Source organism: Heterodontus francisci, chromosome 6, assembly GCF_036365525.1.
Source record: "Heterodontus francisci isolate sHetFra1 chromosome 6, sHetFra1.hap1, whole genome shotgun sequence".
NCBI lineage: Eukaryota > Metazoa > Chordata > Chondrichthyes > Heterodontiformes > Heterodontidae > Heterodontus > Heterodontus francisci.
This window is the reverse complement of record NC_090376.1, coordinates 41,200,118-41,215,327: the sequence shown is the minus strand read 5'-3', so window position 1 is coordinate 41,215,327 and position 15,210 is coordinate 41,200,118. Positions and strand designations below refer to the sequence as shown.

Sequence of the window (15,210 nt, the reverse complement as noted above, 5' to 3'; positions counted from 1 at the left end):
AATGTAACTCCCTTATTCAAAAAGGGTGGCAGACAGAAAGCAGGAAACTACACACCAGTTAGCTTAACATCTGTCTGAGGGAAAATGTTAGAAGCTATTATTAAAGACATTATAACAGGGCATTTAGAAAAATTCAAGGTAATCAGGCAGAGTCAACATGGTTTTGTGAAAGGGAAATCATGTTTAACCAATTTATCGGAGTTCTTTCAGGGAGTTACAAATGCTGTGGATAAAGGGAAACCAGTGGATGTATTGTACTTAGATTTCCAGAAGGCATTTGATAAGGTGCCACATCAAAGGTTATTGCAGAAAATAAAAGCTCATGGCGCAGGGGGTAACATATTGGCATGGATAGAAGATTGGCTAGCTAACAGGAAACAGAGTAGGGTTATAAATGGGTTATTTTCTGGTTGGCAAGATGGAATGAGTGGTGTGCCAGTGGGATCTGTGCTGGGGCCTCAACTTTTTACAATTTATAGAAATGACTTAGATGAAGGGACTGAAAGTATGGTTGCTAAATTTGCTGATGATAGGTAGGAAAGTAACTTGTGATGACATAAGGAGGCTACAACAGGATAAAGATCGGTTAAGTGAGTGGGCAAAGACCTAGCAAATAGAGTATAGAATATAATGTGGGAAATTGTGAAATTGTCCACTTTGGCAGGAAGAATAAAAAAGCAGCATATTATCTAAATGGTGAGAGATTGCAGAGCTCTGAGATGCAGAGGGATCTGGGTGTCCTAGTGCATGAATCGCAAAAGGTTAGTATGCAGGTACAGCACATAATTAGGAAAGTTAACAGAATGTTATCGTTTATTGCAAGGGGAAGTGAATACAAAAAGATAGGGAGGTTATGCTTCAGCTATACAGGGCATTGGTGAGACCACATCTGGAGCACTGTGTACAGAATTGATCTCCTTATTTAAGGAAGGATGTAAATGCATTGGAGGCAGTAGAGAGAAGGTTTACTAGACTAATACCTGGAATGGGTGGGCTGTCTCATGAGGAAAGATTGGACAGGCTAGGCTTTTATCAGCTGGAATTTAGAAGAGTAAGAGGCAACTTGATTGAATCATATAAGATCCTGAGGGGTCTTGACAGGGTGGATGTGGAAAGGATATTTCCCCTTGTGGGAGAATCTAGAATGAGGGGTCACTGCTTAAAAATAAGGGGTCTCCCATTTAAGTCAGATGAGAAAATTTTTTTTCTCTGAGGGTCATGAAGTCTTTGGAATTCTCTTCCTCAAAAGGCAGTGAAAGCAGAATCTTTGAATATACTTAAGGCAGAGGTAGATACACAATGGGGGGGGGGGGGGGGGCAGGAAGGTCATCGGGGGTAGGTGGAAATGTGGAGTAATCAGTTCAGCCATGAACTTATTGAATGGCGGAGCAGGCTCGAAGGGCCGAGTGATCTACTCCAGCTCCTAATGCGTATGTTTGTATGAACAGTCACACCCCAGAAGAAAGCACAGGTTCAGAAAGAGGAGGTTGCAACTTTTAGGGAACAAGGTAGCCGGGACTTGGGAAAGGTTGAGATGGAGGTCCTGCAGACCCTAGTGCTGTCCAACAGAAAGAATGTACTTGCTATCTGTGAGGATAAAGGAGAAAGACTATGGGAAGCTCAGCCACAATACAGATCAAGTGCCTCAGAAGGCTGTCCAAGAGAAAGAAGAATAAAATAGAAATGTGGTAGTGATAGTGGATTCTATAACAAGGGGGATAGATAGCATCCTCTGCAGCCATGAACAAGAGTCTCAAAGGATGTGTTGCCTATCAGATGCCAAGGTAAGGATATCTGGAGGTGGCTGGAGAGGAATTTGGAAAGGGAGGGGAAAATTCAGTTACTGTGATCCATGTGGATCAACGACATAGGTAGGAAAAGGGAGGTGGTCCTGGTGATGAAGTATCAAGAGTTACGAGCTAAGTTAAAAAGCAGGACCAAGGGTAATAAACTCTGATTATTGCCATTTCCATGTGCTCGGGCATAGAAGCAGACAGATCGTCGGGAGACTTAGCACTTGGCTAAAGAGCTGGTGTAGGAAAGCGGGGTTCCTGTTCATGAGACACTGGCTCCAGTACCTGGACAGAAAGGTGCCATATCGATAGGATGAGCTCCACCTGAAGCAGAATGGGACCCGAGCAGAAAGGGTAATAGGGAGATGGCAAAGGCTTTTAAATGGTAAGAAGGGGCTGAAATCTTCAAAGAATGAAACTGGCCTAAATATAAAAGGAAATGAGAAAGATCACAGGACAGATTAAACTAAACTAAGGGAGGACATAAATGGCCATGGAATATAGAAAGCAAGAGCGAGCGTGAGATCGAGAGCAAGCACTATGGAACAGGATTGTAAAAACATGGGTTTTAAACAAAGAAATAAATTGCTAACAATAACCACAAGTTGTATTTGCATAGCGCCTTTAACACAAATAAATAAATAAAAAAAATAATTTAAAAAAAAACAAGGTGTCCAAGGTGATTTACAGTGATAACAAACAAAATTTGACAGAGCCACACATGGAGATACTAGGCCAGATGACCAAAAGCTTGGCTGAAGAGGTAGGTTTCAAGGAGCATCTTCATGAAGGAAAAAGGGAGGTAGAAAGCTGGGAGGCGCTTAGGGAGCGGACTGCAGAGCTTCGAACCTTGGCAGTCTGAAAGCACAGCTGCTAATGGGGGAGTGATTGAAATCAGGAATGTTCAAGAGGCCAGAATTGGTGGAGCGCAGAGATTTTGGGGTTTTAGAAGACTGGAGGAGATCAGAGATAGGGAGAAGTGAGGCCATGGAGGGATTTGAAAACAAGGATGTGAATTTTAAAATTGTGACATTGATTAAACAGGAGCCAATGTAGGTCAGCAAGCACAGGAGAGATGAGTCATTGCGACTTGGTGTGAATTAGGACACAGGCAGCAGAGTTTTGAATGGCCTCAAGTTTGTGCAGAGTAGAACTAGGGAAGCTGGCCAGGGGTGTATTGGAATAGTTGAGTCCAGAGTTAATAAAAACATGGTTGAGGATTTCAGGCGAAGATAAGTTGAGGCATGGGTGGAGTCAGGTGATGCTACAGAGATTGAAATAGGCGTTCTTAGTGATGGTGTGGATATGTGGCAACAAAGTTGTGAACAATCTGGTTCAGGCTCAGACTATTGCCAGGGAGAGGAATGGAGTTGGTGGCAAGGGAATGGAGTTTGTGATGGGGACTGAAGACAATGGCTTCTGTGTTCCCAATGTTTAGCTGAAGGAAATTTCTGCTCATCCACCACTGGATGTCGGATAAGCAGTCTGACAGTTTGTAAACAGTGGAGGAGTCAAAAGAAGTGGAAGTGAGTAGAGCTGGCAATCGTCACTGTACATGTGGAATCTGATGCTGTGTTTTCAGATGATGCCGGGCTAAGGGGAGGGGGGGGCAGTAAGTAGATGAGAAATAGGAGGGGGCCCAAAAATAAATCCTTTGGGGACACCAGAGATAATAGTGCAAGAATGGGAAGAAGCCATTGCAGGTGATTCTCTGGCTATGACTGGGTAGACAAGAATGGAACTAAGTTAGTGTAGTCCCACCCAGCTGGATAACAGTAGAATGGCACTAGAGTAGAATTTTGTGGTCAATCATATTGAAGGCTGCATACAGGTCAAGAAGGATGAGGAGGGATAGTTTACCTTTGTCACAGTCACATGGGATGTCATTTGTTACTTTGCTAAGGGCGTTTCCGTACTATGACAGGGGTGGAAACCTGATTGGAGAGGTTCAAACATGACAACACATGCAAGGACTTTGGCGAGGAAAAGGAGGTTGGAGATGGGCCGGTAGATTGCATGGATGAGGGTTCGAGGGGTCCTATTTTAAGGAGAGGCGATGACAGCAGATTTGAAGGAAAGGGGAACAGTACCTGAGACAGAGAAGTGTTAATATCAGCTAACATGGAACCAGGGTGTTAGGTTGGATGGTCATCAATTTAGAAGGAGTAGGGTCTAGAGAACAAGAAGTGGGTCTCATTGACAAAATGAGCTTGGAGAGGGCATGAAGGGTGATGGGAGAGAAACTACAGAAAGATGAAAGTTCAGCTCTTGGGCAGGAGGGAACCTTAGAGGAAGTTAGTCCAGTCATGCTAGGGGAAGGGAGGGAAACAGCTGAACAATGGTCTCGACCTTTGTGACAAAAAAAGTCCATGAGCTCCTTGAACTTATTATTGGAGGTGAGGGTGGTTTAAAGAAGACAGCCAGTGGTGAAGAGAAGTGGGGGTTATCTTTACTTTCCTGATCATCTTTGAATAGTGGGAAGTTTTAGTGATGGAGAGCAGGATCCAATAGTGCTTTATGTGATCCAACTAGATCTAGTGATGAATTGTTAAACAAGTCTGCTAAAGACGTTAAAATCTGCATCTTTTAGACTTAAGGGAGCAAAAGGTGGATGCTGTACTGGGGGAATGACCAGGATGAAAGTGTAATGGTTTTAGTGGGGACAAGGGAATCAAAGATGGTGGCTAGGATGTGATTTGGCAAAATCAGTAGCTGCAGAAAGGTCATGAATTGTAGGTCAAAGGCTATATGGTTGGGAATTTGGAATAACCGTGGTATAAGCCTTGAGGGAGAGTTTTTTCCGGGGCAGACACAAAAATGGGGTAGGGAGGGGGAAGGGAATATGGGTAGAGAATGATGTAAGGAAGTAATCAGATTAATAAAAGTGAGTTAAACTGTCTGTACATCAACACATAGTGTCCAAAATAAGACAGCAGAACTGGAGGGAATATTATGTTGCAAGAAACCAGATATAGGGATAACAGACATAGCTACAGAAAAGTGAGTACTGGGAATTAAACCTTGCAGGATAGAGCATATTTAGAAAAGATAGTAGAAGGAAAAAGGGGAGATGGAGTAGTTAGATATGACACATTTATTAGAGATGCATAATGGCAGTAGAAAAAAAGAGCGATGCAGCCATTAGTAAGACAGAAATAGAATCCATGTGGGTAAGAGATAAAAGGATAATAACTACCAGGGGTAGTCTACAGACCATTTAATAGTGGACGGGAGGAAAAAAGAAATATGTAAACAAAGTAGAAAAATTAGTTAAAAATATCATGGGGCATTTCAACTACCCCAAAAGTAATTAGCCAGAAGAGGTAGGTAAAGGGGATAAGGGAATGGAGTTACCACAATGTATACAATACTTCCTTCAAACCCAGTAAGCAAGAAGTTTAAGAGGAAAGAATTTGCTGCTGGATCTGGTAATGGGAAATGCACCAAGACAGAGAGAGACAGAGAGAACTAAAAGTAGGCAAAGATCTAGGCAATGGCAACCATAATATAATGTGGATTAAGAAAACAATTGAGAAGGACATAAGCATGACAAAGATGAGTGGCAAAGAGCACAAGACAAGAGAGAATAAGATATTAGAAGGTAAAAGAAACAATTAGGAACACAATTTAATTTCATAGATGCACTTTATCAAGGAACATAAAACAAAATAGTAAAACATTCTATAGGCACATAAATAAAGAGAAACAGGATGGGAATAGGGCTACTAGGGGACAATCAGGATTAATATAAGAAATAGGGGCAGGAGTAGGCCATATGGCCACTTGAACCTACTCCACCATTCAGTAATGTCATGGCTGATCTTTGACATCAATTCCTTTCCTGCCCGACTCCCATATCCCTCGACTGCCCCCAAGTCCAAATTAATCTATCTATCTATCTCTCAGCCTTGAAAGTACTCAACGACCGAGCATCCACAGCCCTCTCGGGTAGAAAATTCCAAAGATTCACAAACCTCTGAGTGAAGAGATTCCTCCTCATCAGTCTTAAATGATCTCTTATCCCGAGACTACATCCCCTAGTCTAGACTTTCCAGCCCAGGGAAACAACCTCAGCACCAACCCGGTCATGCCCCCTCAGAATCTTATGTTTCAATGAGATTACCTCTCATTCTTTAAAATACCAGAGAGTATAGCCCCATTCTACTCAACCTCACATCATAGAACTCTCTCATCTCAGGTATCAATCTAGTGAACCTATGCTGCACTCTCTCAAAGGCAAGTATATCCTTCCTTAGATAAAAAAAAAAGAGACCAAAAGTGTGCCCAGTATTCCAGATGTGATCTTACCAAAACCCCGTACAATTGTAGCAAGAACTCCTTACTCTTGGACAGCAAACCCCTTGCAATAAAGTCTAACATGCCACTATCCTTCCTAATTAATTGTTGTACCTGCATTCTGGATAAAAATCAGCTAATGAAAGTAAAATACCAGAAATATTAAATAATTATTTTGCTTCATTATTTACCAGGGAGATGGATCAGGTGGACATGACATCGGAAGATGATATTAGAAAGAAATGTAGCTGCATTTAAAACAAAAAGTTAGTAGCAAAATAAACTAATCAAACTCAAATAGGATAAAAACCCTGATCCGAATGGATAACACCCATACATTTTAAAACAATCTAGGAAAAAGGTTGCAGAGGCATAAATACACACATTTAGTAATTCATTAGAAAAGGTGTAGTGCCAGGGGGCTGGCAGATAGCTGACATTATATTTAAGAAGGGAGACAGAACATGTCCAGGGAACTAAAGATCACTCAGCTTAACATCAGTGGTAGGAAAGATAACAGAATCCTACTAAATGAGAAAAACAGGAAAATATCTAAAACCTAAAAATATAATAATGAATAGTCAGCATGGATTTTGAAAGGTAAAGTGTTGCTTGGCCATCCTTTGTTAATTCTTTGAAGCGGTAGCAGACAGTAGACAATGGTAATGCAGTCAATGAGCTTCCAATCATGTGCCGCACAATCACTCAGACTACCTATTTCCACCTCAATAACATCCAACTCTGCCATTGCCCAAGCTCATCCACTGTGAAACGTTCATCCGTGCCCTTGTTACCTCTCGACTTGACCATTCAATGCACTGCTGGCAGGCCTCCATAAACTTGTGATGCAAAACTCTACTTCCTGTGTCCTAACGCACCAAGTCCTGTTCACACAATGTTCTCACTGATCTATATTGACTCCTAGTTATACAACACATCCATTTTAAAGTTCCCATCCTTGCTTTCAAATCCCTCCATGGCCTTTGTCCAGCCCTATCTCTAAGCTCCTCCAACCCTACAATCCTCAAATATCTGTGTTCCTCCAATTCTGGCTTCTCTGACATCCTGGAGTTTAACTATTCCACCATTGGCGGCTGTGCCTTCAACTGCCAAGGCCCTAAGCTCTGTAACCTCTCTGCTTCTATAACCTCTCTTCCCTCCTTTAACACATTCCTTAAAACCTACCTCTGATCAATTTTTTTACTCATCTGCTCCAATATCTCATGTGGCTCGTTGTCAAATTTTGTTTGCCAAATGCTCTTGTAAAGTACATTAAGATATTTTACTACATTAAAGGTGCATATAAATACATGTTGTAAATATATATCCATTTTTACAAAGGATCTTCAATAAGGTACCACATAATAAACTTAATGAATAAGGTCTGAAACAAGTAGCAGACTGGATAGCTAGATGGCTGCAAGACAAAGCTGAGAATAGAGGTAAATGATAGCTTATATAAAAAAAAAGTGGCAGAAGGTGGGAAATGCATCAGTGATGGGACCACTTCACCATTTATATTAATAATTTAGACTTTGAAATCAAAAACACTAACTTCTAAATTTACAGATGACACCAAATTGGGAGGGATAGTTACTGAAGGACTGCAACAAAATATAAGACGACGTTAATGCACTTGCAGAATGGGCATATAATTGAGAAATGAATTTCAACACCATGAGGCATTACATTTTGGTAAGAAAAATAAGGAGGCCACGTTAGTTGGAAACCTAAAGCACTAAGGTTTATTTATAGAGGGATAGAATTGAATTGAGAAGTTATGCTAAACTTGTATCGATCCCTGGTTGGAGCACTGGGTACAGTCCTGGTCATTATATTATAAAGAGGGCACAGAAACACTGGAGAGAATGCAAAAAGATTCACAAGGATGATACTAGACCTACAAGTTTGTATTTCTACAGGCTGAATTTCTTTTCTCTTGAAAAGAAAAGGCTGAGAGGTGTCTTAATAGGAGATGTTTAAAATTATGAAATTATTCGATAGAGTAGACACAAAGTGAATAATTTTATGCTCGCGGCAGGGGTCTCTACTTCAGGGGAAAAAAGATGCCAAGATCCCTGCGTTCCCTCTTCTATGAAAGGCCTGCCGAATTTAGTACCAATCAGGCACTTAACTGGACAGCAGCAGGCCTTCCATAGGATTTAGGGCCCTGTTGCCAGAAGTTCCGGTCTTGCAGAACTGCCAGCCAATCAGACGCGGTTGCTGCTGCAGTACCTGCAGCAACCAGACACTGGGGAGTGGTACTGGAACCAGACTTAAGGTAGGTTGGGACGGGAGGGGTTTCACAGAGGAGGGGTGTTGGCAGCAAGGGCAGGGGGGTAGCCCTCAGCAGGCACCCCCCGTCCTGATACTGGGAACAGGCCCGCAAGGTTTTCGTGCCGTATTTTCTATGCGGTGGCAGAGCTGCCCGCCGCATGGATAATTGCGGCTGCGAAGAGGCCCTTAATTGGGGGTTAATTACCCAGTTAAGGGCCTCAATTGGTGTGACGCAAGGCCACTCACAGGTCTTCCCTCCCCGGACTAAATTTCAGCGGAAGTGGGATGGTGGCAGGGTTCTTCAACCGACCCCCCCCCCCCCCCCACAACCACCATCCCACCTGATTTTATGGTCTCCCCACCTCCCACGGCGGGGAGTGCATAAAATTGCACCCAAAGAGAGTGCTTCCACTTGTGAGGAAGAGCAAAGCTAGAGACCATCAATATAAGGTAATCACAAAGAAATTGAATAGGGAATTCAGAAGAAACCTCTTTACCAATGTACCCTCTAATTTTTTTGGAGCATATGGGCTATTTGTTTAATGCATGGCCACGTGTAAAATGTAACTTAAAAAGGGGTCTCCTTGTGGACAGGCTGCCTGGGTCTTTCAGCTGGCTGTGCAGCTGTGTAGCTTAGAGGGAACATTGGTCTTTACCCAGAGTAATGAGAGTATGGATACTACAGGGAGTAGTTGATGCAAATAGAATTTAAGAAGCTACATAAGCCTAAAAAGGGAACTGAGGGTTATGCTGATAGAATTAGAGGAAGGAATGATATGAGGAGGTTCAAGTGGACTATAAAATGCCAAAATGGATAGGTTGAGATGAATGGTCTGTTTGACTCAAATCATGAACATCTCAGCTACATTAGAAAGCAAGAACTTCTTTCCAGCTTATATTCCAATAGCTGAAGAATAAACTTTTATAAGCTTGATACCTAATCTATATAAAGCCATTTTTAAAGACAAAAAAGGCAAATGATCTTAAGTAAACAATAGAATGGTTCATAACAATGGGAATTCAAATGCTCAATGATCTAGAATGGCCACCTATTCCTTTACATGTAGAAGAATGCAATAAGAGTTGTTTTTATTCATTATTAAAACATTAAATTTTCAGAAATAACTTACTAAAAAGGTTGTCAAAAATTATTAGAAAATGGATAGCTCTGCAAGTAAACATCATACCACAGAAATATCTCTCAGCTAGATTTTCCTAAGTGTACAATACGTATCAATTACCTTAAGATTTCCCTTATTGAAAGCACAGACAGAAACTTGGAAGGCTGAATGACCCATATCTGCAAATACCACAGTTTTTGGCTTTTCTTCAGGAGCTGGCAGATCTGGCTTGTAGATTCCATAAGCTAGAGATGCTAAAATATTAAGGATACACCATTAGTACAACTACTTCTTTTTAAAAATAAACGTCACCTATTAGGAAATTCCCACCTCGAAACACAGAAAGTAGGAGTAGGAGTAGGCCATTCCGCCCTTCAGGTCTGCTCCGCCATTCAAAAAAGATCATGGCTGATTGTCTAATTCAATACCCTGTTCCTGCTTTCTCCCCATATCCTTTGATCCCTTTGGCATTGAGAGGGCGGCACAGTGGCGCAGTGGTTAGCACCGCAGCCTCACAGCTCCAGGGACCCGGGTTCGATTCCGGGTACTGCCTGTGTGGAGTTTGCAAGTTCTCCCTGTGTCTGCGAGGGTTTTCTCCGGGTGCTCCGGTTTCCTCCCACAAGCCAAAAAGACTTGCAGGTTGATAGGTAAATTGGCCATTATAAATTGTCACTAGTATAGGTAGGTGGTAGGGAAATATAGAGACAGGTGGGGATGTTTGGTAGGAATATGGGATTAGTGTAGGATTAGTATAAATGGGTGGTTGATGTTCGGCACAGACTCGGTGGGCCGAAGGGCCTGTTTCAGTGCTGTATCTCTAATCTAAATATATATATCTCCTTCTTGAATATATTTAATGACTTGCCTTCACTGCCTTCTGCGGTAGAGAATTCCACAGGTTCACCACCCTCTGAAGAAATTTCTCCTCAACTTGGTTCTAAATGGCATACCCCGTATCCTGAGACTGTGACCCCTGGTTCTGGACTCCTCAGCCACCGGGAACATCCTCCCTGCATGTAGCCCGTCTAGAAACCTATAAAATTCTAACAGGACTAAGAGATTCCCTCTCATTCTTCTAAACTCTAGTCGACCCAATCTCTCCTCATATGTCAATCCTGCCGCTCTCGGAATCAGCCTAGTAAATCTTCTTTGCACTCCCTCCATGGCAAGAACATCCTTCCCCAGATAAGGAGAGCAAAAGGGCACACAATACTCCAGATGTGGCTTCACCATGGCCCTGTATAACTGCAGTAAGACATCTTGCTCCTGTACTCAAATCCAGTTGCAATGAAGGCCAACATACCATTCGCCTTCCTAACTGCTGGCTGCACCTGAATGCTTGCTTTCAGCGACTGGTGTACAAGGACACCCAGGTCTCGTTGCACGTCCCCCTTTCCCAATCTATCACCATTCAGATAATAATCTGCCTTTCGATTTTAACAACCAAAGTGGATAACCTCACATTTATCCACGTTATATTGCATCTGCCATGCATTTGCCCACTCACCCAACTTGTCTAAATCACATTGCAGCCTCTTTGCATCCTCCTCTCAGCTCACATTCCCTCCCAGCTTTGTGTCGTCTGCAAACTTGGAAATGTTACATTTAGTTCCCTCACCCAAGTCATTAATATATATGGTGAACAGCTGGGACCCAAGCACTGATCCCTGTGCTACCCCACTAATCACTGCCTGCCACCCAGAAAAAAATCCATTTATTTCTACTCTCTGTTTCTGGTCTGTCAACTAATTCTCAATCCATGCCAGTATATTACCCCCAATCCCATGTGTTTTAATTTTATACACTAACCTCTTATGTGGGACCTTATCAGAAGCCTTCTGAAAATCCAAATACACCACGTCCACTGGTTCTCCCTCATCTATTTTACTAGTTACATCCTCAAAAAACTCCAGTAGATTTATTAAGCATGATTTCACTTTCGTAAACCCATGCTGACTTTGCCCAATCCCTTTTACACTTTCCAGGTGTTCTGCTATCACATCCTTTATAATAGACTCTAGCATTTTCCCCATTACTGATGTAAGGCTAACTGGTCTGTAATTTCCTGTTTTTCCTCTCCCATCTTTTTTTAAAGTAGTGGGGTTACATTTGCCACCCTCCAATCTGTAGGAACTGCTTCAGAGTCTATAGAACTGTACACCTGTAGTGTATTGAAATAGTTGAAGTGTATTTAACTGGCTGAACATTTTGTTATACTGCTATACTGCCTCTCTGCTATGCTCTCTGTTGGGAGGTGTAAATAAAAGTTTCAATATGGCTGCTCCTAGTAAAGACCTCATGTAGTTTTATTTTGAATACACAACAGATACATGGTGGCGAGGTGGAATAGAATTTTTTTTTTTTTTTTAACATTCATTTGACAGATTGAGGTGTGGAGAACATTGGGACACACCTTTTGGAACTCCCAAGTAGATTTTGAGGAAGTTTGGGCGATTTGAAAGAATGTTGTGGGTGTATCGGCACATCATATGGGCGGCACAGTGGCGCAGTGGTTAGCACCGCAGCCTTACAGCTCCAGGGACCCGGGTTCGATTCTGGGTACTGTCTGTGTGGAGTTTGCAAGTTCTTTGTGTCTGTGTGGGTTTTCGCCGGGTGCTCCGGTTTCCTCCCACATCCAAAAGACTTGCAGGTGATAGGTAAATTGGCCGTTGTAAATTGCCCCTAGTGTAGGGAGGTGATAGGGAATAGGGATTACTGTAGGGTTAGTATAAATGGGTGGTTGTTGGTCGGCACAGACTCGGTGGGCCGAAGGGCCTGTTTCAGTGCTGCATCTCTAAATAAATAAAAAATAAAAATAAAGTACAACTCTGTGACTCAGCATGGTACATGATTGAAAAAAAAAGGCATTGAAGACCTATTTTGGGACACTGGGGAAATTCAACTCTAATAAAGCGGACTGGTATAATTACCAACTAAGGTTACACTTTTGGCTGTTGCAAAAAGTGCTTCTTTATTTTTTGTTCAGTATATGTTTTTGAGGACTTGTATTTAAATTGTGAAGATTTCATAGAAGCTGGGCTTTGCTTTGTTGTTGGCAGTTCATTGAAAGGACAGGTAGATGTTGTTTAAAAACAGCCTTGTTGGAAGTCATGTGCTTTAAGCAATAAACAAAAGAAATCGTGGTGACCTGGGGAAGATGTTTACAGAGAACTGACAGGTCAAGATTTATAGGGACGAGGAGATATTGTTTTTGGTTTCTCTTTGGACTGTGTGTTGGGGTATGAACTGTTTTGAAGATAAAACCAGCCAAAAGAGCAGCCACCATCAGCTCGCCCTCTTCCATCTGAGAATTTTTTGAGAATCAATTGTAAGAAATAGAGAAACTGATGCTGCATTTCTCCTGGAAAGCTTGCCAAACTGATCTTCAATGTCACCTGAAGTGAAATGCTCTATAAAAATCCCAGTGACAGCCATCTACGCATATTTAGGACGCCAGACCGAAAAAAAAAAGACAACTGACATCTGTCCATATATTTTTTTTTTAATAAAGAGATACAGCACTGAAACTGGCCCTTCAGCCCACCGAGTCTGTGCCGACCATCAACCACCCATTTATACTAATCCTACATTAATCCCATATTCCTACCACATCCCCTCCCTACACTAGGAGCAACTTACAATGGCCAATTTACCTATCAACCTGCAAGTCTTTGGCTGTGGGAGGAAACCGGAGCACCCGGCGGAAACCCACGCGGTCACAGGGAGAACGTGCAAACTCCACACAGGCAGTACCCAGAATCGAACCCGGGTCGCTGGAGCTGTGAGGCTGCGGTGCTAACCACTGCGCCACGGTCTTTTCTTTTTTCTTCAAGAATTAGCAAGTATTTGGCCAAAGTATTCTTTTCTTGTAACACACCTCTGCAGAGAGAATTTCTCTATTTTTTCAGTGTGTGTGTGAGTTTGTGCGTGGGGAATTTAAAAAGGGGAACTTTCATATTTCAATCTGTGTGTTAATGCTTTGCTTTGTTACTGGTTAAGACTTGTTTTATAAACAACTGATAATTTTGTTGTTTATTAAAGAAACCTGGTTGGTGTATTTTATTCTGGGATAAAGAGTAGAGTATATAATTGACTGCATCGGCAACTGCGTAAACTTAAAAAGCAAATACATGTTGTGACCTGTGCAGAAGTGGAACTAGAAAAGACAGTGCAGTCCTCCCACCTTGGTCACAACACTGCAAGCTAATAAAATTCCAGATGAGGATAAAGTGAATGTTTTCATTACCATGATTGGGCCGGCTGCTTTTGAAGCTGATGTTATCGAGCAGGAAGATCAAAAGTTGTACTCAGTCAGGGAACAAGCAAAACAGAATATAGAAGTTGAGAGGAAAAAAAAAGCGAAGATATAATTCCGGCACCCACAGTAAAATTGAAGGTCGGACAATCACAACTTACTTATGTAGTTGATACAGCAATGTGTGTTACCTCAGAAGGGGGGGGTGGTACATGAAGTACCTAAGTCACAACTCCTTACGATAAACAGGTGTTAAACTGACTAGTTATTCCAATAATAGTATTCCAGTATTAGGTGAAGTTAGTGTTAGGGTGCAATACAATGATGCATCCTATTACCTGTCATTGGTGGTAGTGGGAGGGAACAAAGTTTCCTTTATGAGAAGAAATTGGCTTAAGAAAAAAAATGTTTAACCTGGTCCGAGTTATTTACAGTAGGAATCAGTAAGAATACGTCTGACATTGGAGGAAGTGAAGACTGATTCAATTTTAGCAAGTGAGTTACCTGTGAATTACTTTGCAAACACAAATGACATCCCAGCGTCTGCCAGAGAAATTTCTGAAGAAACTCGCAAGGATGTGGTGCTCAGTAAAGAGCTCAATTATGTTATGAATGGCTGATCTAAAGGATTGTGGTGGTGAGAATCTGCAGGAGTAGTTTACACTTAGAAATGAATGGAGCGTAAATCAAGGCAGACTCCGATGGAATTTAAGAGTCACTATTCCGCCAAGGTTTAGGGACAGATTGTGAGAGAAACTTCTCAAGAGCACACAGGCATAGTCTGTATGAAAGCAGCAGAAGGAAGCTATTTTTGGTATCCCACGGTAGATAGAGATATTGAAGAGTTGGTGAAAAGTTGAAGTGTGTCTCAGAATGAGAAATATCCAACCAAGGTTCCTTTCATTCCATGGTCAAACACAAACCGTGGGAATGACAACATGTCGATTTCTTTAAGCGGAAGGTAAAGAGTATCTTGTTTTGGTGGATAGCTATAGCAAGTGGATAATTGTTAAGTTTATGTCCAATAACACTATTGAGGTTTTGAGAAGGTGGTTTGCAATTTATGGGTTACCAGAAGTGTTGATGTTAGATAATGGTCCACAGTTTATGTTAGAAGAGTTTGAAATATTTCGGAGTAAGAATGGAGTCAAACACACTAGTAGCACCAAATCACCCAGCATCGAATGGTGCTGCAGAAAAGTGTACAAATTGTGAAGAGGTCTTTGCTAGGTGACAAACTAGGCAGTAATTCCCATGCTTTTCTTCAACAAAGGCTAGACAATTTTCTGTTCACTTACAGAATAACCCCACAGTCTACAACACGTTGCTCACCTTACGAGTTAGTGTTTAAACATGCTCCTATGACCAGGTTTGATTTGCTTAAGCCTGACACCAATAGCAAAGTAAGAGAAAAGCAAGACAGAGTGAAGATGAGTCATGATACTCAAGGCATGAAACTTAGTGTTCA

General features: G+C 41.9%; 1 protein-coding gene across 1 annotated transcript in view; it reads right to left on the bottom strand.

Annotated features, from left to right (window-relative positions):
- LOC137371259 (heat shock protein 105 kDa-like) overlaps nt 1-15,210 on the bottom strand; it is a 133,422-nt gene that overhangs the window by 48,358 nt on the left and 69,854 nt on the right. Inside the window, exon 6 of the mRNA XM_068033519.1 lies at nt 9,608-9,741. Coding sequence (XP_067889620.1) covers nt 9,608-9,741 — 134 coding nt within the window. The remainder of the gene's footprint in view (nt 1-9,607; nt 9,742-15,210) is intronic.